The 23,621-nt window shown below is 46.4% G+C and overlaps 1 protein-coding gene across 11 annotated transcripts in view; it reads left to right on the forward strand.

The window, feature by feature from the left end:
• Positions 1-6,424: 6,424 nt before the first annotated feature.
• LOC137429825 (protein FAM168A) overlaps positions 6,425-23,621 on the forward strand; it is a 98,599-nt gene continuing 81,402 nt past the window's right edge. For 3 of the 11 annotated variants that reach the window (XM_078778259.1, XM_078778297.1, XM_078778335.1), the window contains exons 1-2: positions 6,522-6,650; positions 11,407-11,492. In XM_078778259.1, the coding sequence (XP_078634385.1) occupies positions 11,417-11,492 (76 nt within the window). In that variant the 5' untranslated portion in view covers positions 6,522-6,650; positions 11,407-11,416. Of the gene's footprint in view, positions 6,999-11,406; positions 11,493-23,621 lie in introns of all 11 variants that reach the window. The other 8 variants (XM_068120112.2, XM_078778320.1, XM_078778306.1 and 5 more) reach the window with 7 other exon arrangements.

Below are 23,621 nucleotides of genomic sequence, written 5' to 3' on the forward strand. Positions count from 1 at the left end.
CACATTCGGTCCGTACTGCTCTCAATCCACATTCGGTTTGTGCTCTCAATCGACATTCGGTTTGTGCTCTCAATCGACATTCGGTTTGTGCTCTCAATCCACATTCGGTTTGTGCTCTCAATCCACATTCGGTTTGTGCTCTCAATCGACATTCGGTTTGTGCTCTCAATCCACATTCGGTTTGTGCTCTCAATCCACGTTCGGTTTGTGCTCTCAATCGACATTCGGTTTGTGCTCTCAATCCACATTCGGTTTGTGCTCTCAATCGACATTCGGTTTGTGCTCTCAATCCACCCTTGGTCTATGCTCTCGATCCAAATTCGGTCTGAGCTCTCAATCCACATTCGGTTTGTGCTCTCAATCGACATTCGCTTTGTGCTCTTAATCCACATTCGGTTTGTGCTCTCAATCGACATTCGGTTTGTGCTCTCAATCCACATTCGGTTTGTGCTCTCAATCCACATTCGGTTTGTGCTCTCAATCGACATTCGGTTTGTGCTCTCAATCCACATTCGGTTTGTGCTCTCAATCCACGTTCGGTTTGTGCTCTCAATCGACATTCGGTTTGTGCTCTCAATCCACATTCGGTTTGTGCTCTCAATCCACCCTTGGTCTATGCTCTCGATCCAAATTCGGTCTGAGCTCTCAATCCACATTCGGTTTGTGCTCTCAATCGACATTCGCTTTGTGCTCTTAATCCACATTCGGTTTGTGCTCTCAATCGACATTCGGTTTGTGCTCTCAATCGACATTCGGTTTGTGCTCTCAATCCACATTCGGTTTGTGCTCTCAATCCACATTCGGTTTGTGCTCTCAATCGACATTCGGTTTGTGCTCTCAATCCACATTCGGTTTGTGCTCTCAATCCACGTTCGGTTTGTGCTCTCAATCGACATTCGGTTTGTGCTCTCAATCCACATTCGGTTTGTGCTCTCAATCGACATTCGGTTTGTGCTCTCAATCCACCCTTGGTCTATGCTCTCGATCCAAATTCGGTCTGAGCTCTCAATCCACATTCGGTTTGTGCTCTCAATCGACATTCGCTTTGTGCTCTTAATCCACATTCGGTTTGTGCTCTCAATCGACATTCGGTTTGTGCTCTCAATCGACATTCGGTTTGTGCTCTCAATCCACATTCGGTTTGTGCTCTCAATCCACATTCGGTTTGTGCTCTCAATCCACATTCGGTTTGTGCTCTCAATCCACGTTCGGTTTGTGCTCTCAATCGACATTCGGTTTGTGCTCTCAATCCACATTCGGTTTGTGCTCTCAATCGACATTCGCTTTGTGCTCTTAATCCACATTCGGTTTGTGCTCTCAATCGACATTCGGTTTGTGCTCTCAATCGACATTCGGTTTGTGCTCTCAATCCACATTCGGTTTGTGCTCTCAATCCACATTCGGTTTGTGCTCTCAATCCACATTCGGTTTGTGCTCTCAATCGACATTCGGTTTGTGCTCTCAATCCACATTCGGTTTGTGCTCTCAATCCACGTTCGGTTTGTGCTCTCAATCGACATTCGGTTTGTGCTCTCAATCCACATTCGGTTTGTGCTCTCAATCCACCCTTGGTCTATGCTCTCGATCCAAATTCGGTCTGAGCTCTCAATCCACATTCGGTTTGTGCTCTCAATCGACATTCGCTTTGTGCTCTTAATCCACATTCGGTTTGTGCTCTCAATCGACATTCGGTTTGTGCTCTCAATCGACATTCGGTTTGTGCTCTCAATCCACATTCGGTTTGTGCTCTCAATCCACATTCGGTTTGTGCTCTCAATCCACATTCGGTTTGTGCTCTCAATCCACATTCGGTTTGTGCTCTCAATCCACATTCGGTCCGAACTGCTCTCAATCCACCCTCGGTCTGTGCTCTCAATCCACCCTTGGTCTATGCTCTTGAACCACATTCGGTCTGTAATCTCAATCCACATTTGGTTCATGCTCTCAATCCACCCTTGATCTTGTTATGGTCTGTGACCTTTCTTTTCTCTCTGACACAGCTTCTTCCTCCCCACCCCGAGTTAGACCAAGTGGTTTGGCCCATGGGTATAAAGCCTGTGATTGGCTGTGGGGCAAAAAAAAAAGGACCAGGAAGTTGATGCAGAGGAAGAGAGAGTGGCCATTTTGGAGGAGGGATCATGGCGGAGTGCCTTTTCGTGTTGTGGAGTTTCCAGCTGCAATCTCTCCTCCTGAAGGTTGTGCCTGATCAAACCCCTGCAGCCGCCTCTCTACCTGAAGGTTTTTTTTGATTGAACTCTTGCTGCCGTATCTCTGCATTGGGGCCTACTGCTGGGCCTGCATTGGGGCCTACTGCTGGGCCTACATTGGGGCCTACCGCTGGGCCTGCATTGGGGCCTACCGCTGGGCCTGCATTGGATCCTACCGCTGGGCCTGCATTGGGGCCTACCGCTGCGCCTGCATTGGGGCCTACCACTGGGCCTGCATTGGGGCCTACCGCTGGGCCTGCATTGGGGCCTACGATGGGGCCTGCCTTGGGGCCTACTGCTGGGCCTGCCTTAGGGCCTACTGCTGGGCCTGCCTTGGGGCCTACTGCTGGGTCTGCCTTGGGGCCTACTGTGGGGCTTGCCTTGAATGGCACGCTTATTTGAACTTTCGCTGCGGCTCCTCCAGTTTGGATCCCCGACCTTACCTTGAGTTGATACTGGAGGATACAGCACCGCTCACATCCTCATCATCTGGGGCTCTCCTCTTCTGACATCTTCAAGACCACCGGACTGTAGGTCCTCCAGTGGGACTGACCTCATTCTGAGGGCTTCCCTCAGGTCGCCCCTGTCCTTTACATGAGAAGCACCCTTCAGCTCCCTGGCTGCCTACTCATTCATCCTCATGCTGGCCTAATCTGGTTTTTCCCTCTCTTCTTCCTTCTTTGTTTCCTCTTTCTTTATGCATAGGAATAGATTTCCGATTGTTATTTCTGTTACGTGCTCCTCCCCGAACCCTTGTCACGGTGTACCTCCGAGCTCCGAGAGGAGTCACGGCAGAAAGATGTGTTATTCTGTGTGTCAAAGATCAATGGTGAAACCATGCCAATTGTTACCAACAAACAAGTATTGTATTAAGGTCACACAAGAATAACAGTACAATAACAATATTAATCAATTGTACAACCAATATATCATTCCCATGATGGTACCATCAGTTTCGTACAATGTAACTCACTGTGCTCCAAGTGAGCGAAAAGAACATTCCCAATGTCTCTATCCCGGCATCAAGCCAAAGTCGATCCAGGCTCCAGTGATCGTCGGAACGATGTCGTATCGAGACCAGAATCCCGTTCGGTTGACAGTCACACTGCCAAAGATAGGCAAAGGTACCCTCAAGAAAGCGACTGGGAAATCACACTTTCGGGTATGGACGTTCAACGGCTCACAGACGGCGAACTGCAAATTCCCACTTGAAATCCACGTTACACATGCAAACCAAGCTAACGGCTGGATGCGTTGAAATGGGTGGAGCGAGGTGAAAAACCTGGAGCGATGCGAAATCAGGCGCGAGGCGAAATGGCCAATGGCCCATACGCGAGACGTAACGGCACTCCAATGAATCTCTTCGGAATCAACCGCAAAACCTGACATGCAGGTTTATCTGTCACAGCGATAACAACTCTGTCGCAGGAATCCCTTTCCCAGGAAACCCCAAAGTTCGCTAGTGACCCCCGTTCGCCAGCGTTTGCTCCAGACCTCCAAGCAGCTCGGCTCCTTCTCTGACCTCACTTGCTCCGCCTCTTTTTTCTCTTCTTCTTCCTCTGGTTCCCGATCCGGTTTCCGGTTACTTTTAAAACACTAACTTTTTTTACCTTTTGAAAACAGGTATCTCTATTTCACTTAAACGATAACAATAATAGTACATGCAACCAAAAATGTTTACAGTGGATGAGAACCACAACAACGGAAGTGACGAATCCGTAACAATAACCTATACATAAAGCCGGTTTGATCACATGCTTGGCTTGGTGTGCTTCAGGCCGTAACAAATTTGGGGCTCATCCAGGATTGGAATTGTATGATACCTGTCTTGGTTTTTCTTTTTCATTATTGGGTTTTATCATTGGTAAGATACTTTGACTTTTGTTTATGGTGCTGGTACTTCTATATTTACTGCAGTTGTATACCATGGCTGAGGAGATGTATTTTGACGTGAAGGAATTTGTGGAGAAGAAGGGGCTATCAGTACAAGATGTAGAACTGTTACATAAGGTAGAGTTATGAGCCTAGCTGATGATCTTGGAGTTAGTGTGGCATCTGGTATGAAAAAGGCAGAGATTGTTTTGGTTATTGTGAGTCACATGGGTTTAGAACTGTGGGTAAAGTTGAGGAGTGAAGCCTTGGAATTAGCCAAAATAGAATCAGAGGAAAGACACAGGAGGGAGGGGTACACGGTATAAAGCAAATTAACACTTCTAGGAATTTCAGGAAAGAAGTTGGGGATTTAAAGAGGTGGATTTGGGGTGTTTTAACGGGGGTAGAAAATATCAAGGTTTTGGATGGGGGAAGAAAAGAGATGGTGGTGAACAGCTGTTTTAAAGACCTGGAGCGAGGAGAAGGATTGAAGAGAGTGTGGGAGTTTGTTCCCGAGGCGGGAGAAAAGAGGAATGAAGGAGTAAAGGTGAGCAGAGACTCGATTTTGGCAGTTTCACCAGAAGAGGATTGCTGGCAGATCTTGTGCGTCCTGCAGGAATATTTGGGGGACAGAGCACAGACAGAACAGTGGGAGCAAGGCCGGAGAGGAATCTGTAGAAGACAGAAAGACAACCTAACTGCCTGCGGTGAGAGAGAGAAAGGCCCTCAGAATCAGCTTCATCACGGGAGATTCCATTGATTCTGAATGCTTTGGTTTCTGCAGTGTGAAGCTGGCAGGAGCACCAGCCCAGAGGGGAGACCAGTATTCCATCAAGCTGCGGATGAACGCCTTGTACGTGGTGAGGAGCTCAGGTGTGCCAAGGAAGGACTTCGCACGACGGAGGATGCCCAGTCGGCGACTGGCTTTGGAGGCCAGCTTGGAAATATGGTTTTACCAGGAAAGATCATGGCAGATAGTGAGACCCAAAAGCTTGAGTGACAGAACTTCTTCAAGAGAATTGTTCAGAAAGTAGATGGGAGGGACCGCACCGGATTGGCAAATGCTGTTCCAGACGGCATTGTCCTACGGGTTAAGCCGTAAACTTTCTCTGCCACACTGAATCAGAAGAGTCTGTTCACTTCCTACACATGAGCGTTGAACTTGATGGTCCCAGAATTGATATTTAAAATCATTCCCATCCAGCACCCTGGTATGATGACCTAGGGGTACGAACACTCGCCTCGAAGCTGTCTGCCTGGGTTAGAATCCCGACCAAGATAGAAACTGTCATCCTAATGTCTCGTAGGTAAGGTGATTCATCAATGTGTGTGCTGTCCCTGGAATGGAGGTTAAACCGCACGTCCCGTCTGCCAGCTTGGACGTTGGTGGACGTTAAAGATCCTACGGTGTCCTTCGCGAAGAGTAGGCGAGCCATCGCCGGCACCCTGAAAAAAAATACAAAATTCTGACCTAACCTACAGGGGGCGCCACAGCATAGCAGTCGTGTGCTGCATTTGAAAGAAGAAGAAGAAGGCCAACACTGAAATATCGATAATATATTTATCGGTCATAATTTCTCATCGGAGTCGGAGTCCACATTTAACTTGGCCGGGCCTTCGTATCCAGGTCGTCGGTTGCATAATCTACGAGTGGAATGGCGCCGTCAAATGGGACGTAAACCGGCTGTCCTTTTGCTAGCATACGCTTGTGGACGTTCATCTCACGGTCCCTTTCGAAAAGGGCAGGCCATTGCATGCCACGTGTGCTGACTAAATTCCATATCGTTACCATATACTCCACAGGGATTTCACATGCCGCACAGTACCGCACATTAAGGAAACAGTGCAGGAGCGAGCCATTAGCCACGGCACAAGACGGACAAAACGTCACGTTCATTCGCGAAATGAAATGATGCACCCGCATGAATAAATGGCGCGTTTACTTTTACGTTTTGACCAAAGCTTTCCTCAAAGAAACGAGCAAGAGTAATTTCAAAGGAAATTGTGAATTCATCAGAGATTCCAAATGCAAGCTGGGTTTATATATCATATTATATATCATATTATAAATAGTGCAAAGTGTATCTATTTGTAGGGCCTGAAAGGAACGGGTTAATTCGATGGTCAGTGCTTCTTCACAACCTCGCTATTCCTATACTTATCTTCTCCTCATACAATATTAACTTTGCAATGATATAAAATGTATTGGTATAGTTACACAATTTACATATTATATGTAGATTCATAAATAAATCAGTTATTTGTGGTGATGTCATTCTTCAATGACGTCAACGATCCGGATGTTAGGTATTTTTCCCCGCAATATACGTCATGACGTTCGACTTCACACGAAGCACGTGAACCGCCCACGTCAAACGTAAACATCTCGAGCTCGATCATGGACGAGTCGCGCGCACGCGCATAAGCTTATCGCTCTTGGATTCGTCCGCTTGGGGTCACGTGGCCAGTAGATCTTCATTGCGCGTTGCCATAATTTTCCGAACTAGTGCAGAGCCGACGTGAACGCGTACGTAGAAGACGTCAACACGAACGCAGCGCAGCCTGTGAGAGGTGGGTGGAGAGAGATAGAGAGAGAGAGAGAGAGTCGTCTGGTTCAGCTCGTCCCGGCCTCGTCCGGAGAGCGTGGAGCGTCAAGCTAAAGTGCGGAGGTCCATCCTTGTGATTTAGGCCTGAGGACGAACCTCGTTTTCAGTTGTGACGTAGAACGTTTTTTTTACGACTGGGAGCTCTTCTCACGTGGGGATCGGTTTCCCACAGACGATAATGACGGAGCTGTGATGGGATGCAAAACCAATAGGAAAACGGGGGGAGGGGTTTATGGCGACGGCGACGTGAACGTGATGATACAACTGCAGATTTGGATGTGGGAGGAAGGAAGAGATAATCATAATGATAATGGTGGATAAAAGAGGATGGATGTAATTCTTTGCATGTGGGAGTAGGAGGAGATAATTGTGGATAAGAGGATGGATGTAGTTATTTGTATGTGGGAGTAGGAGATAATTGTGGATAAAAGAGGATGGATGTAATTATTTGGATGTGGGAGTAGGAGGAGATAATTGTGGATAAAAGAGGATGGATGGAGTTACTTGGATGTGAGAGGAGGAGATAATTGTGGATAAAAGAGGATGGATGGAGTTATTTGGATGTGGGAGTAGGAGGAGATAATTGTGGATAAAAGAGGATGGATGGAGTTATTTGGATGTGGGAGTAGGAGATTGTGGATAAAAGAGGATGGATGGAGTTATTTGGATGTGGGAGTAGGAGGAGATAATTGTGGATAAAAGAGGATGGATGGAGTGATTTGGATGTGGGAGTAGGAGATAATTGTGGATAAAAGAGGATGGATGGAGTTATTTGGATGTGGGAGTAGGAGATAATGGTGGATAAAAGAGGATGGATGGAGTTATTTGGATGGAGGAGGAGGAGATAATGGTGGATAAAAGAGGATGTATGGAGTTATTTGGATGTGGGAGCAGGAGGAGGAGATAATGGTGGATAAAAGAGAATGCTGGATGGAGTTATTTGGATGTGGGAGAAGGAGATAATGGTGGATAAAAGAGGATGGATTGAGGTATTTGGATGTGAGAGGAGGAGATATAGTGGATAAAAGAGGGTGGATGGAGTTATTTGGATGTGGGAGGAGGAGGAGGAGGAGATAATGGTGGATAAAAGAGAATGCTGGATGGAGTTATTTGGATGTGAGAGGAGGAGATAATGGTGGATAAAAGAGGATGGATGGAGTTACTTGGATGTGGGAGGAGGAGATAATGGTGGATAAAAGAGGATGGATGGAGTTATTTGGATGCCAGGAGGAGATAATGGTGGATAAAAGAGGATGGAGTTATTTGGATGTGAGAGGAGGAGATAATGGTGGATAAAGGAGAATGCATGGAGTTATTTGAATGTGGGAGGAGGAGATAATGATGGATAAAAGAGGATGGATGGAGTTATTTGGATGTCAGGAGGAGATAATGGTGGATAAAAGAGGATGGATGGAGTTATTTGGATGTGAGAGGAGGAGGAGATAATGGTGGATAAAAGAGGATGGATGGAGTTATTTGGATGTGGGAGGAGTTAATGGTGGATGAAAGAGGATGGATGGAGTTATTTTGGATGTGGGAGGAGTTAATGGTGGTTGAAAGTGGATGGATGGATGGAGTTATTTGGATGTGGGAGGAGGAGGAGGAGGAGGAGGAGGAGATATGGTGGATAAAAGAGGATGGAGTTATTTGGATGTGAGAGGAGGAGATAATGGTGGATAAAAGAGGATGGATGGAGTTATTTGGTTGTGAGTGGAGGAGCAGGAGGAGGAGGAGATAATTGTGGATAAAAGAGGATGGCTGGAGTTATTTGGATGTGAGAGGAGGAGGATGAGATAATTGTGGATAAAAGAAGATGGAGTTATTTGGATGTGAGAGGAGGAGATAATGGTGGACAAAAGAGAATGCATGGAGTTATTTGGATGCCAGGAGGAGATAATGGTGGATAAAAGAGAATGCATGGAGTTATTTGGATGCCAGGAGGAGATAATGGTGGATAAAAGAGGATGGATGGAGTTATTTGGATGTAGGAGGAGGAGGGGGAGGAGGAGGAGGAGGAGATAATGGTGGATAAGAGGTTGACTGGAGTTATTTGGATGTGGGAGGAGTTAATGGTGGATGAAAGAGGATGGATGGAGTTATTTGGATGTTGGAGGAGGAGATAATGGTGGATAAAAGAGGATGTATGGAGTTATTTGGATGTAGGACGAGGAGATGATGGTGGATAAAAGAGGATGGCGTTTTTTGGAGGAGGAGGGGGAGATGTTGGATAAAAGAGGATGGATGGAGTTATTTGGATGTGGGAGGAGGAGGAGGAGGAGGAGGAGAAGGAGATAATGGTGGATAAAAGAGGATGTATGGAGTTATTTGGATGTTGGAGGAGGAGCAGGAGAAGGAGGAGATGGTGGATAAAAGAGGATTATGGAGTTATTTGGATGTGGGAGGAGGAGGAGGAGGAGGAGATAATGGTGGATAAAAGAGAATGCTGGATGGAGTTATTTGGATGTTAGAGGAGGAGATAATGGTGCATAAAAGAGGATGGATGGAGTTATTTGGATGTGAGAGGAGGAGGAGGAGATATGGTGGATAAAAGACGATGAAGTTATTTGGATGTGGGAGGAGGAGATAATGGTGGATAAAAGAGGATGGATGGAGTTATTTTGATGTGAGAGGAGGAGGAGATAATGGTGGATAAAAGAGGATGGATGGAGTTATTTGGATGTGAGAGGAGGAGGAGGAGTAGGAGGAGATATGGTGGATAAAAGAGGATGGAGTTATTTGGATGTGAGAGGAGGAGGAGGAGATATGGTGGATAAAAGACGATGAAGTTATTTGGATGTGGGAGGAGGAGATAATGGTGGATAAAAGAGGATGGATGGAGTTATTTGGATGTGAGAGGAGGAGGAGATAATGGTGGATAAAAGAGGATGGATGGAGTTATTTGGATGTGAGAGGAGGAGGAGGAGTAGGAGGAGATATGGTGGATAAAAGAGGATGGAGTTATTTGGATGTGAGAGGAGGAGATCATGGTGGATAAAAGAGGATTTAGTTATTTGGATGTGGGAGGAGATAATGGTGGATAAAAGAGGATGGATGGAGTTATTTGATTGTGAGAGGAGGAGGAGGAGGAGGAGATAATGGTGGATAAAAGAGGATGGATGGAGTTATTTGGATATTAGAGGAGGAGATAATGGTGGATAGAAGAGGATGGATATAATTATTTGGATGTTGGAGTAGGAGGAGATAATTGTGGATAAAAGAGGATGGAGTTATTTGGATGTGAGAGGAGGAGATCATGGTGGATAAAAGAGGATGGATGGAGCTATATGGATGTGGGAGTCGGAGGAGATAATGGTGGATAATAGAGGATGGATGGAGTTGTTTGGATTTGGGAGTGGGAGATAATGTTGGATAAAAGAGGATGGATGGAGTTATTTGGATGTGGGAGGGGGAGGAGGAGGAGGAGATAAAAGAGGATGGATGGAGTTATTTGGATGTGGGAGGAGGAGAAGATAATGGTGGATAAAAGAGGATGGATGGAGCTATTTGGACGTGGGAGGAGGAGGAGATAATGGTGGATAAAAGAGGATGGATGCAGTTATTTGGATGTGGGAGGAGGAGGAGATAATGGTGGATAAAAGAGGATGGATGGAGCTATTTGGATGTGGGAGGAGGAGGAGATAATGGTGGATAAAAGAGGATGGATGGAGCTATTTGGACGTGGGAGTCGGAGGAGATAATGGTGGATATTAGAGGATGGATGGAGTTGTTTGGATTTGGGAGGGGAGGAGGAGGAGGAGATAAAAGAGGATGGATGGAGTTGTTTGGATGTGGGAGGAGGAGATAATGGTGGATAAAAGAGGATGGATGGAGTTATTTGGATGTGGGAGGAGGAGGAGATAATGGTGGATAAAAGAGGATGGATGCAGTTATTTGGATGTGGGAGGAGGAGGAGGAGATAATTGTGGATAAAAGAGGATGGATGGAGCTATTTGGACGTGGGAGTCGGAGGAGATAATGGTGGATAATAGAGGATGGATGGAGTTGTTTGGATTTGGGAGGGGGAGGAGGAGGAGGAGATGAGGGTGGATAAAAGAGGATGGATGGAGTTATTTGGATGTAGGAGGAGGAGGGGGAGGAGGGGGAGGAGGAGAAGGAGGAGAAGGAGGAGGAGAAGGAGATAATGGTGGATAAAAGAGAATGGATGGGGTTATTTGGATGTGGGAGGAGGAGAAGATAATGGATAAAAGAGGATGGATGGAGTTATTTGGATGTGGGAGGAGATAATGATGGATAAAAGAGGATGGATGGAGTTATTTGGATGTCAGGAGATAATGGTGGATAAAAGAGGATGGATGGAGTTATTTGGATGTGTGAGGAGATAATGATGGATTAAAGAGGATGGATGGAGTTATTTGGATGTGGGAGGAGGAGGAGGAGGAGATAATGGTGGATAAAAGGATGGATGGAGTTATTTGGTTGTCAGGTGGAGATAATGGTGGATAAAAGAGGATGTCTGGAGTTAAATTTTAATATTTCTGACTCGAACCTCTGATGTTGTGATTAGCAGAGAATGAACCTTTAAAAATGTTTTTGCTTTTATTGTTTCACAACAATGGTGATTGTTTCACCTCCAATTGAAAACGAACAAATCAATTATAAAGATTTAATGTTGTTACTTGTACTCGGCACAATGTGAAATAGCGACCATTTTGTGTAAATGTGATTAATAATAATGAATGAAAAGTATCTTTTGCTCACAGGTGTGAAGTTATGAACCCAGGATTCACTCCCTTTCAGAGTAGCCCAGCCTTCCTGGCCACTAAAGGAAGCATGCAGCCATACCCAGGTATGGGGGAAGGATAAATGGGAGGAGGGGGAGCAAGGTAAATGGGGGTAGGACGGGATAAATGAGGGACCAATATATATATGGGTGGGGCAGGGGAAATGGGCGTAGGGTAGAAGGTAAATGTGGGATCAAGATATATGGAGGGGGTGGGTACATGGGGGAGCAAGATGTATGGGGGAGGGGGAGGTTAAATGGAGGAGCAAGATATATTGGGCTAGAGGGACGGCAAATGGAGGAGCAAGATATTTGGGGCTGGAGGGAGGGTAAATGAAGGACCAATATATATGGTTGGGAGGATAAATGGAGGACTAAGATATATATGGGGGTAAGGAGAGGGTAAATGAGGGAGCAAGATGTATAGGGGAGGGGGAGTGTAAATGGTGGAGCAAGATATATGGGGGGAGGGGAAGGATAAATGAGGGACCGGAAAGGATAAATGGGGGAGCATGATATATGGCGCTATGGGGAGGGTAAATGATGGCCCAATATATATGGTGGGGAGGGGGAGGGGTGTGGAGGGAAGAATAAATGGAGGACTACGATATATGGGGGTAAGGGGAGGGTAAATGAGGCAGCAAGATATATGGGGCTAGAGGGAGGATAAATGGGGGAGCAAGATATATGGGGCTGGAGGGAGGGTAACAACAGGCATGAATAACCATATAGTGTGGGGGGGGGGGGGGGGAGAAATGGAGGACTAAGATATATGGGGGTAAGGGGAGGGTAAATGAGGGAGTAAGATATATTGGGGGGGGGGGGGGAGGAGGAGGGAAAAGGATAAATAGGAGACCAATATATATGGAGGGGGAGGGTAAATTGGGGAGCAAGATATATGGGGCTAGAGGGAGGGTAAATGAGAAACCAACATATATGGGGGGAAGGAGAGGGTAAATGGGGGAGCAAGAGGGGAGGGGAAGGATAAATGGGGACCTAAATATATATATAGGGGAGGGTAAATTGCCGAGAAATATGGGGGTATGGAGAGGATAAATAGGGCGCAAGATTTATGGGGGGGAGGGGGAGGGTAAATGGGAAGCAAGATATATGGGGGGGGGTAAGTGGAGATCAGGATATATTGGGGGGGGGCGTGGGGGGTGGAGGGCAATGGGGATGATTACATACAGGGGTACGTATGCCCATATGACATAGATGAGTAATTTGTGACTAAGAAACGGTGCACATTTTACGCACCCCCTCTCCCACCCAAGATATATGGGAGGGATAAATGTGGATCAAGATAAATTGGGGGTGGGGGGGTAAATGTTGCCCAAGATGCATGGAGGGGGTTTATGTGCTGGCCAAGATATATGGGGACCAAGAATGGGGGTGGAGGGAGAGGGGAGGGGTGAAGGGGTGGGAGTACAATATGACATCGATAAAAGATGCAACAACAACATGCATGTTAAGGCCATTTTCCCTGCTAGAGCGGGGGTTAGCCTTGCGGTCCCCATGACAATCTTCTCCATTTTGCCCTATTTTCTGCATCTCTCCTTGTTAACCCCCTTGCCCGTATTTCTTCTTCCACCATCTTTAGCCAAGTCTTTCTCGGTCTTCCCCGTCCTCTACTTCCTTCTACATTCATTTCCATCACTCTTCTTAACCAGTCACTTTCATCCTTCCTCAACACATGACCAAACCATCTCAACCTGTTCCTCTTCACAGCATCAATCACAGGCTCTATTCCCATCATCTTTCGCAATTCATCATTTGTCTTCCTCTCTTTCAAAGATACTCTGCACATCCACCAAACCATTCGCATTTCCACCCTATCCAGCCTTCATTGCTGCTCTACGTTCATTACCCATGTCTCGCTCCCATAAATCATAACACTTCTCACACATGCAGCATACACCTTTCCCTTCAGCTTCAACGACACTCCCCTCCTCATCAGCACGCCACTCAGTTCCCGAAGCTTCTTCCATGCACATCTCACTCTTGCAACCGTTGCCGAGTCTGATCCACCTTCTCCATTCAGCATGTCTCCGAGGTAGCAAAATGTTTTCACACCTTCCAGCTTCACGCCGTCTCCAAGATCCAACTCAACATTTCCTCCATCTGCAGCTCCCTCTGTGCACACCTTACATTTGAATGTAGCTGCCACACTGGTTAGTGACCCTCTCAGACCACTACATTTTTGATGAACCCACTCAGCGCACATTGTATATTGAATGGAGTTCACTCCGACACCCTTCCTGTACACAGCACATGGCCACTTCCCAGTTCTTTCCACCTCACCACATGCTTTTCCACATGCTTTACCACTTGCCATCACCTTCGTCTTTCCTATATTCACCTTCAGACCTTTTGTCTCCATACATTCCTTCCACTTGTTCATCTTTTCCTTCAGTCCATCCATACATTCCGCAATCAACACCAGATCATCTGCATACAACAACTCTCATGGTAAACCCTCCTTTACGTTCTGAGCCAGCACCTCCATCACAGCTACAAATAGTAGTGGACTTAGTACCGACCCCTGATGCACTCCCACCTTCACCTCAAACTCACCACTGTTCCCGTCCTTCGTCCTTACAGCTGTGCACGCTCTTTTGTACATTGCCATCACTACTCTGATCAACCATTCCTCCACTCCTAACTTCCTCAATGCCCATGTCAATACTTTGCGTGGAACCCTATCGAATGCTTTCTCCAGATCAACAAACCCAAAAAACAACTTCTTCCTCTTCTCCATGTATTTCTCCTGCAACTGCCTCACAATAAAAAGCATGTCTGTCGTTCCTCTTCCTGGCATAAATCCAAACTGCATTTCGTCGATCTTCACTTTCTTCCTTATCCTCCTCTTCAACACCCTTTCCAATACCTTCATTCGATGCTCCAATAACTTTATCGCTCGGTACGAGCCACACTCTAGAGGGTCACCTTTCCCCTTGTATAGAGGGACGAGGGTACTCAGTTCCCAATCCACTGCAATGCAGCCTTCTTTCACCACCAGATTACAGATCTGTCATTCTCTTCACACCCCAACTTCCTGCTGCCTTCAACATATAATAATAATAATAATAATTCATTTATTTTGTATAGCGCTTTTCCAGAAGCCCAAAGGCGCTTTGACAGAGTGGAAAACATAATGCATAACAATACATGAAAACAACAATTGCAAAAAGACAAGAATCAAGAAAACAAACAGCAGCGATATACGGCATATATATAAGACAAGAATCAAAAAGACAAGACAAGAATCAATAGGGAAATATTTAAAGCAAAAGGAGGGAGAAGGAGAAGAGATAGTCAGGGGTTAAATGCTGTGGGTTGAATGTTGAATGCAGCGTTGAACAGGTGGGTCTTTAGTGATGTTTTGAATGTGGTGAGTGAGGAGGAGTCTCTGATGGTGTGAGGTAGTGAGTTCCAGAGGGTGGGAGCAGCGATGGAGAAGGCCCTGTCCCCCCAGGATCTGAATTTGGTCCGGATGGAGGGGGTCAGGAGGTTGGTACCAGCAGAGCGGAGGTTGCGGGTGGGAGTGTGTCTGGAGAGGAGGTCAGCCAGGTAGGATGGGGCCAGGTTATGGAGGGCTTTGTATGTCAAGAGGAGGATTTTGTACTGGATTCTCTGGGGGATGGGGAGCCAGTGAAGCTTGTAAAGGACGGGGGTGATGTGGTCACGGGTCCGGGAATGAGTGAGTAGACGGGCAGCGGAGTTCTGAATGTATTGGAGTTTATTGGTGATTTTTGAGGGTGAACCATAGAGGAGGCTATTGCAGTAGTCCAGACGGGAGGTGATGAAGGCGTGGATGAGGGTTTCTGCAGCCGTGGAGGAGAGGGATGAGCGGAGACGGGCAATGTTTTTCAGGTGAAAGAAGGCTGACTTTGTGATCTGTTTAGTGTATTTGTCGAAGGAAAGGGTTTGGTCAAAGATGACGCCAAGATTCCGGATGTGAGGGGAGGTGGATACTGGGATACCGTCGATGTTGAGGGCAAAGTTATGGGTGGATTTTGTGAGCGTTTTTGGGCCAATGATGATTATTTCAGATTTATCACAGTTAAGCTTGAGGAAGTTGATTTGAAGCCAGGATTTTATTTCAGTGATGCAGTTTGTCAGGATAGAGTGGGTGTCGGTGGAGACGGACTTGGTGGAGATGAAAAGCTGGATGTCATCGGCGAAGCAGTGGAATTGGAGACCATGACGGCGGATTAAGTGACCGAGCGGGGACAGGTAAAGGATGAAGAGGAGGGGGCCAAGAACTGAACCTTGGGGGACACCTTGGGGGAGGGGAGCAGTGGGGGATTTGCAGTTATTGATGGAGATGAACTGGCATCTGTCAGAGAGGTATGATTTAATCCAAGAGAGGGCAGTGCCGGTGACGTTAAAGGTGGATTCAAGTCGGGTGAGGAGGATAGTGTGATCGATGGTGTCAAAGGCAGCGCTGAGGTCGAGGAGGACGAGAATGTTGAGGTTGCCAGCGTCAGAGGAGAGGAGAAGGTCGTTGGTGATTTTGAGGAGAGCAGTTTCAGTACTGTGGTTGGAGCGGAATCCGGATTGGAATGTTTCATACAAGTTATTGGCAGAGAGATGATGTTTGAGTTGAGTGGCTACAGCGCGTTCCAAAACTTTTGACAGAAAGGGTAGGTTGGAGATGGGTCTGAAGTTGTTTAGGGTGTCAGGGTTTAGACCAGGTTTTTTTAGAATGGGGGTAACAGCAGCAATTTTGAGGGAAGGTGGGACGATGCCTGTAGACAGGGAGGAGTTTATTGTTGCAATGATAAGTGGAGAGAGAGCAGGGAGGGAGGCTTTGACAAAGCTGGAGGGGATGGGGTCAAAAGTGCAGGTGGCAGTTTTCATTCCTATGAGGAGTTCAGAGAGGTCAGTAGGAGAGATTGGGGAGAACCGAGACAGGGGATGGCAGGACAAGGGGGGGCAGGTGGTTGGAGGGGGAGCGGGTGCGGCGGTGGTCAAGCTGTTGTAGATGTTGTCAATTTTGCGTTGGAAGAAAGAGAGGAAGGAGATGCAGTTGTCTACTGTGAATGACTGGGTGGTGGTGTTCAGGGGGCGGAGGAGTTTGTTTATTGTCGAGAAGAGTGCTTTTGGGTTTCCGGAGCCAGAGTGGATAATTTGAGAGTAGTAGGCAGAGCGGGCGCGGGAGAGGGCATCTTTGTAGTGTTGTATGTGGTCCTTGTAGGCTTGGGAGTGAACTGTGAGACCCGTTTTATTGCGGAGTCTTTCAAGTTGGCGAGCACGAGTTTTCATCAGGTGGAGTTCAGGGGTAAACCAGGGAGCAGAATGGGTGAAAGAAACTGTTTTGGTTTTTACAGGCGCAAGCTGGTCAAGGCAGGAGGAGAGAGTGTGGTTGTAGTAGTCAGTGAGGTCGGAAGGGGTGTGGAGGTCAATGAAGGGAGAAGTGGACATTTTTTCAGAGAGGGTGGATGAGAATGAGGTAGGTGAAAGAGCGTTTAGCTTACGGAAGTTGATTGTGCGATAATGCCTTGGTGTTGGGGCGGGGATGTTGATGGTCAGAGTGATGGCTAAGTGGTCAGAGAGGGTGAGGTCGGAGCCATAGAGATGGTGCAAATTTAATCCAGTGGAGCAGACAAGGTCCAAAATGTGACCACGGATATGGGTAGGAAAGTCGACATGTTGAGTGAGGTTAAAGCAGGTGAGTAAATCAGTGAAGTCAGTGGTTATTGTGGAGTCAGTGGAGTCCATGTGGATATTGAAATCACCAAGGAGGAGGATTGAGGGGGAGAGGGAACATAGCTGGGTCAGAAAGTAGGAGAAGTCAGACAGGAATGATGGGTGTGGTTTGGGAGGGCGGTAGACGACAGCCATGACTGACTGCGTGTGACCAGAGAGTTTTAAAGCCAGGTGTTCAAATGATGGAGCAGATGAGATGGAGATGAGGTTGGTCTTGATGTCTTGACGGTGGATAACGGCAATTCCACCACCTCGGCCCTCCGAGCGTGGTTTATTGACGTAGGAATATCCATTGGGTGTGGTGAGGTTGAGTGTGTAGTAGTCCAGAGGTTGTTGCCAGGTTTCGGTGAGACAGAGAAAGTCCAGTTTGTTATCCAGGATGTATTCGTTCAGGATGAGGCATTTATTGTTGAGGGACCGGGTGTTGAACAGGGTGAGCTTGATGTTGTTTTGAACAGCAGGGATGAATTCAGGTGATTTAGCCAGGGTTCGTAGGCAAGAGGTGCGATCGTGTGGGTTGCTGTGACCAGGTGCGCTGGGACGAAGAGTGAGAGTGCGCTGAGCCGACCAGAGGACGGGGATGGAGTGACCTGATTGCAAATAAACAAACTTGCGACCGGAGCCACGGTGAATGTACCTGGGTCGTCGGAGGAGTCCATTTGATTTGATGGCAGAGATGCATGATGGGGTGGAGCGGGTATTGAGCAGAAGAAGCCTTGCGGCGGAGTACTTCAGAGCCATGCCAGGCAGGAGCGAAGGGACGAGTACGAGGCCAAGGTCGAGGAGGCAAAGCGGCAAACGCAGCGGCAAACGCAGCGGCAAACGCAGCGGCAAACGACTGCAGCCGCTAATCAAGACCACAGCGGCAAACAAGGCCACAAGGCCACCGGCAAACAAGGCCACGGCCACAAACAACGGGAGCGGGCCTTTCGATTCCGTATTCCGTACCATCAAAAGCAGATTCCGTTATCCAGCCGGAGAACACGCGGCACGTGCGGGTGTGAAAAGGCAGGACAGGTGTGAGATGTCAGGTCAGAAAAGTAGAAGCAGACCCTGTACATCCATCCAGTCGGAGAAGCGGCGAATATGCAACGCCAGCGTCCTCTCGCAACCGAACCCGGAAGGATCTCCCACAACTCCCGTTGGCCCTCCCGCTTTTCTACTCTTCATTGCTTTTATCGCTTCCTCAACTTCCTTCTCAATTATCCTCTCTGCCGGTCCTAAAACTGGGTTACTCTATGTTGCCATCCCATTCGTTCTCTGTATTCAACAGCATTTCCATATATCTTTTCCATCTTCCTTTAATTAGTCCCCTACCGGTGTACACCGGAGGGGACAAAAGGTTTGCACGCCGTCCCTCCGTCCGTCAGTCCATACAGGGGTACGTCGTGAAGTTCGAACTTGATCTGTAACTTGTCATGAGGAAACCATGTGCCAAGTTTGAAATCATTAGCATTAAGCGTTTAGAAAATAAGTCCGGAAAACTGTTCTTTGCGTGCGTCCGTCACGCAAAGAACAGTTTTCCGGACTTATTTTCTAAACGCTTAATGCTAATGATTTCAAACTTGGCACATGGTTTCCTCATGACAAGTTACAGATCAAGTTCGAACTTCACGACGTTTCGATCATTTTTAACAAAGTTATAGCACTTTGAACTTTGGGAATTCTGATAATTCTGATGATCCTTAAGGGTGTAGTACTGGTGAACAGGTGATTTTTTTATTTTTTTTATTTTTTATTTTAAAGCTGAACAGTTTCCTTATAGTCTTATAAACAAGAATCATGCTATTAGAGGTCATAGAAGTACCCCTAATTATTGAAAAATTCAAATTTCAATTCAATTCAATATAATATTTTGCATGAAATTTGTTATAACTTGGGAAATGCATCATTCTTTTGGGCTGAAATTTGGACAGGATATTCAGAATATCACTTCCTTTAAAATGATGAAGGCTTTTGTTTATAGGAGTAGCCATTGTGGATTTATTGAAGGACAACCAAGTTTTATCTGGTAATTGGCATAATTAGCTAATTAGTGAACATTTGACATAATTTCACAAAATCCTCTCATCAGGTAGTAGAGTAACACATGTATAATACATGTACCAAGTTTTGTGTGAAAAGAATGATAGGTGACATAGAAGATAGAAGTAGAAATGTGTTCTTTGTTTTTCCTTGTTTTTTATTGACGGTCTAATTTATGCAAATTATATGCATGTAATATGACAAAGAAGCGTTGAAACTGGTCTGAGTTAAAGCCAAGATTATATCTTTCAAGAAAAACTGAAAATTAGATATTAACTTGACTTTGTTTTTGTGTAAAGGCCTCTTAAAGGTACCTATGTAGTTTTCTCAATTTTTCACCAGTACTACACCCATTTCACCAGTACTCAGTGCCATTTTAAGTTTTAATTGCCTTTAAAAAACATTTTCTCTGCAATAATAGGACCGATTGAGATCAAATTTTCACCATAGGAGGGACTCGGTCTGTAGAATATTTTAATGGTAATTATGACGTCACAGGTCACGTGGTTCGGCCGCCATATTGTTTTTCGTGAAAACACGAAAACCCCTTTTTCTCTGCAACGGCTGAACAGATCGAGGCCAAACTTTGCAGGGAAAATCGCATACCCATGACGAACAAAAAAGTCAGCGAGCATGACGTCATGCGTCACATGGTTTCAGAGTTATGACGTTTTTAAGCATGAACCTTTAAAACCGAGCCGCTCCCTCATTTTTGATCCAATCGAGGGGAAACTTCACAGATCTGTTCAGCATGTCAATCTACTAAAATGTCCTTTTAGAATTTGCGATAGGGCACGTGGTTTGGCAGATATCGTTAATTAGACGGAAAAAAAAAAAAAATGGATATCTCTTGTTTATTTTAGAGTTCTCCTCAAGCCGCACTGTGCGTCCTCGGCCTCGTCCCTCAGCCTTGTCTCGCGAACGTCAACAGCGCGACACAGCACATGCTTTCTGGAGGGGCGGAGCCAAGCTGAGCAACATATATATATGCACATCGATCATTGATCATGAACCGGAAAATATAATAAATTACTGATATTTAGCGACTCAAAAGGTTCTTTATCAACGACTTATTTTCTCGTGCTTCTGCTGACCTGTCTGCAAGGTGTATAAATCGAAGTCCCAAGTGCGAATCACAGGTGAGCCCGTCATGAGGTAATTAGCGATTGGGAACGATTCAGAATCTGTGGGTAAATAGCCCTTGGTAATTTCCCCAACAGTTTTCCGGACGACAGACTGCCAGTAGGGGACATGTATTGCAGCGCAATACTCAGAATGCTTGTTCCTTCTGGGTCCACAACGATTTGTCCCACTTCATCCTTCAAGCAACTCACCCCCATCACATCACATCTCTCTTTTGCTATCTGCTTTGCAATCCTGAATACCGCTCTCTGACCCTCTTCCGAATCCAAGCTTTCTCCGAACATTTTCCTACATGCCTCCTGCGCCTTTGCTACCTCTTTCTTTGCAGCCTTCTTGGCTGCCTTATAACTTTCATGCTCTGCTTTTTCTGCTCCCGTACCCTTCGCCTTCTGCCACTCCTTGAACTTCTTCCTCTTCTCGTCAATCCTCTTTCCAACTTCCTCATCCCACCACCATGTTTCCGAGTGCCTCGGTGGTCCTTTTGTCCATCCACATACCTCACCAACGGCTCCCAACAGACTATCTTTCATTGACATCCAACCACGTTCAAGCTCAACCACATCATCCTCTACCCTACTCAGCCTCTCTTTTAATGCCTCCCTTACTGTCACCTCTTTCAACCTCCACACCTTCATTCTCGGTTGGTACTTCACCCGCCGAGCTCTCCTCGCACCTTTCACCCTTATGTCGCAGACAACCAAGTGGTGCTGTGAAACAGCCTCCTCCCCCAGGATCACCTTTGTGTCCCGGAGGTGCCCCCTATCTCGCCTATGCACCATCAGGTAGTCAACGGTTGTCGTCGACCCACATGACATGTATGTAACAAGCTTATTATCCTCTTTCTGGAACTGATTATTACAAATCAACAAATCAGCTCCATCAGCAAACTCCAAAATCCTTTCACCTTCTCCATTTCTCACACCATATCCGTAACCCCCAGGAACTCCCTCAAAACCGTCCATACTCCTCCCCACATGTCCATGTAGGTCTCCTCCTACCACAACAACTTCCTCATCTTTCACGTTTTCCATCAGCTTCTCTATCGCACACCAGAACTTGTCCCTCTTTTCATCGCTCCGACCAACCTGCGGAGCATATCCCGAGATGACGTTCACCAAGAGCTTTCCAATCATCATTTTCACCATCATCAACCTTTCACTCACTCGAGTCACACTCACCACACTGTCTACAAACTCCTCAGAAAACAGGACACCAACACCATTCACGCCCTCCGGGCACCCTTGCCACACAAACTTGTATTTCTGTCCCTGCCTACCCTTCACCATTCTCACACCACTTCCCTTCCATCTCGTCTCTTGCACACAACATATGTCCACTCTTCTTCTGATCAATACTTCCACCACTTCTCCTGATCTCCCTGTCATTGTCCCTACATTCCATGTCCCAAACCTCAGAAACCGATCTCCACTTCAGGCTGTACCCTGGCCATATGTAGTTGTAATTGTCATGGTTCTCTTTTTGAGGCAATGTTTTTATGGCCGGATGCCCTTCCTGACGCCAACCCTCTTAGTCGCCTCTTACGACACGCAGGGATACGGTGTACCTATTCTAACCAGGGTACACACCGGGATAAAGCTTTGAATAAAACCAAATGGGTTTAATCCCGAACAAATAAACGGAGAATGAAATCAATAATAACTATGTACAATGAATCCTAGGATCCTAGGACATTTCCTTGGGATCCTAGGATCCTGGGTTCGAATCCCGGTCGATCGCTGAATTAACGCCAGGGGGGTTGACTCAGACTGTCATCCTTCCGAGGTCGGCCAATTGAGTACCAGCTTGCTGGGATGAATGATCACGGTGTGTACCCCGATTCAGAATAGGCACACTGTATCCTTGCGCATCGTAAGAGCGTGACCAAGGGTTGACGTCAGGAAGGGCATCCGGCCATAAAAACATTGCCTCAAAACAGGGAACCATGATTGTCATGGGGCCCGCAAGGCTAACCCCCGCTGTAGCGGGGAAAAATGGCCTTAAAACGATCATTCATTCATTCATTCAATGAAGTAAAATAAATCGGATAAAAACTAAGGCGTCAAGTCACAAGCACAGACGGGGCGAGGTACACAAAATGGCGACTTATGCCTGGTGGCAGCGGTTGAGAGGATGGGCACGGAGCAGGCGATGAGGATGGGCACGGATCAGGCGATGAGATGAGCAGGACGACGAAGAGATGATGAGGAGACGAACAGGACCATCAACAGGCAATGGTGGAGGATGATAACACCAAGGCCAAAGCAGGCAGGCAGGATGACCTCCTTAAAGCTCTCCTTCTTAGGAAGACCAATCTCCTCAGAATACCAGTTCTCATCAGAATACATCGATAAAAGATGCATTGAGTGAAAAATAAAAAAGTTTACTTTACTTGCTTTGTAGGAATGCATGGATTCAAATGAAATTTATTTGGGGGACAGGGGTCTTAAATACATCCCAGAAAGCGATATTCATAGAATAGCAACGAGAAATCCCCGATTACATTAAATAATTTATTTATAAAGAACACACTCCTTTGCTGTGAAGACTATTCTTATGGTACAATTAGTTAGGGTCAAAACTACAACACAAATGATATTTCAATAGATTTTCTTTTTCTGAGAATGAGGAAACGAATGAAATGAAGACAAGTCCACAAAGTACAAATCCCATTTGCTCAAAATTTCAATAAGCGTTCCTGAAGATCCATGTTTTTTATCCTTCGATACACCTAACTATCCTGCTGAACATGGCATATATCAATGGAATAAGTTTCAAAAAGTTTAAGAATATAAAATAAAAATTCACTTGTTCGAGGACATGGTTAGCCTTATTTGAGGTTTGAGGATATGGCCTTGTGTCTTCCACTTTGTCAACTCACATCACTTCACCGACGGGGGGGGGGGGGGGGGGGGGGGTGGGGGGGGGGACCTCGGCGAATGGTGGTGGGATGATGAAGTTGGAAAGAGGATTGACGAGAAGAGGAAGAAGTTCAAGGAGTGACAGAAGGCGAAGGGTACGGGAGCAGAAACAGCAGAGCATGAAAGTTATAAGGCACCCAAGAAGGCTGCAAAGAAAGAGGTAGCAAAGGCGCAGGAGGCATGTAGGAAAATGTTCGGAGAACGCTTGGATTCGGAAGAGGGTCAGAGAGCAGTATTCAGGATTGCAAAGCAGATAGCAAAAGAGAGGTGTGATGTGATGGGGGTGAGTTGCTTGAAGGATGAAGGTGGGACAAATCGTTGTGGACCCAGATGGAATTAAAGGAAGATGGAAAAGATATATGGAAATGCTGTTGAATACAGAGAATGAATGGGATGG

Source organism: Myxine glutinosa, chromosome 1, assembly GCF_964187855.1.
Source record: "Myxine glutinosa chromosome 1, kmMyxGlut1.1, whole genome shotgun sequence".
Classification (NCBI taxonomy): domain Eukaryota; kingdom Metazoa; phylum Chordata; class Myxini; order Myxiniformes; family Myxinidae; genus Myxine; species Myxine glutinosa.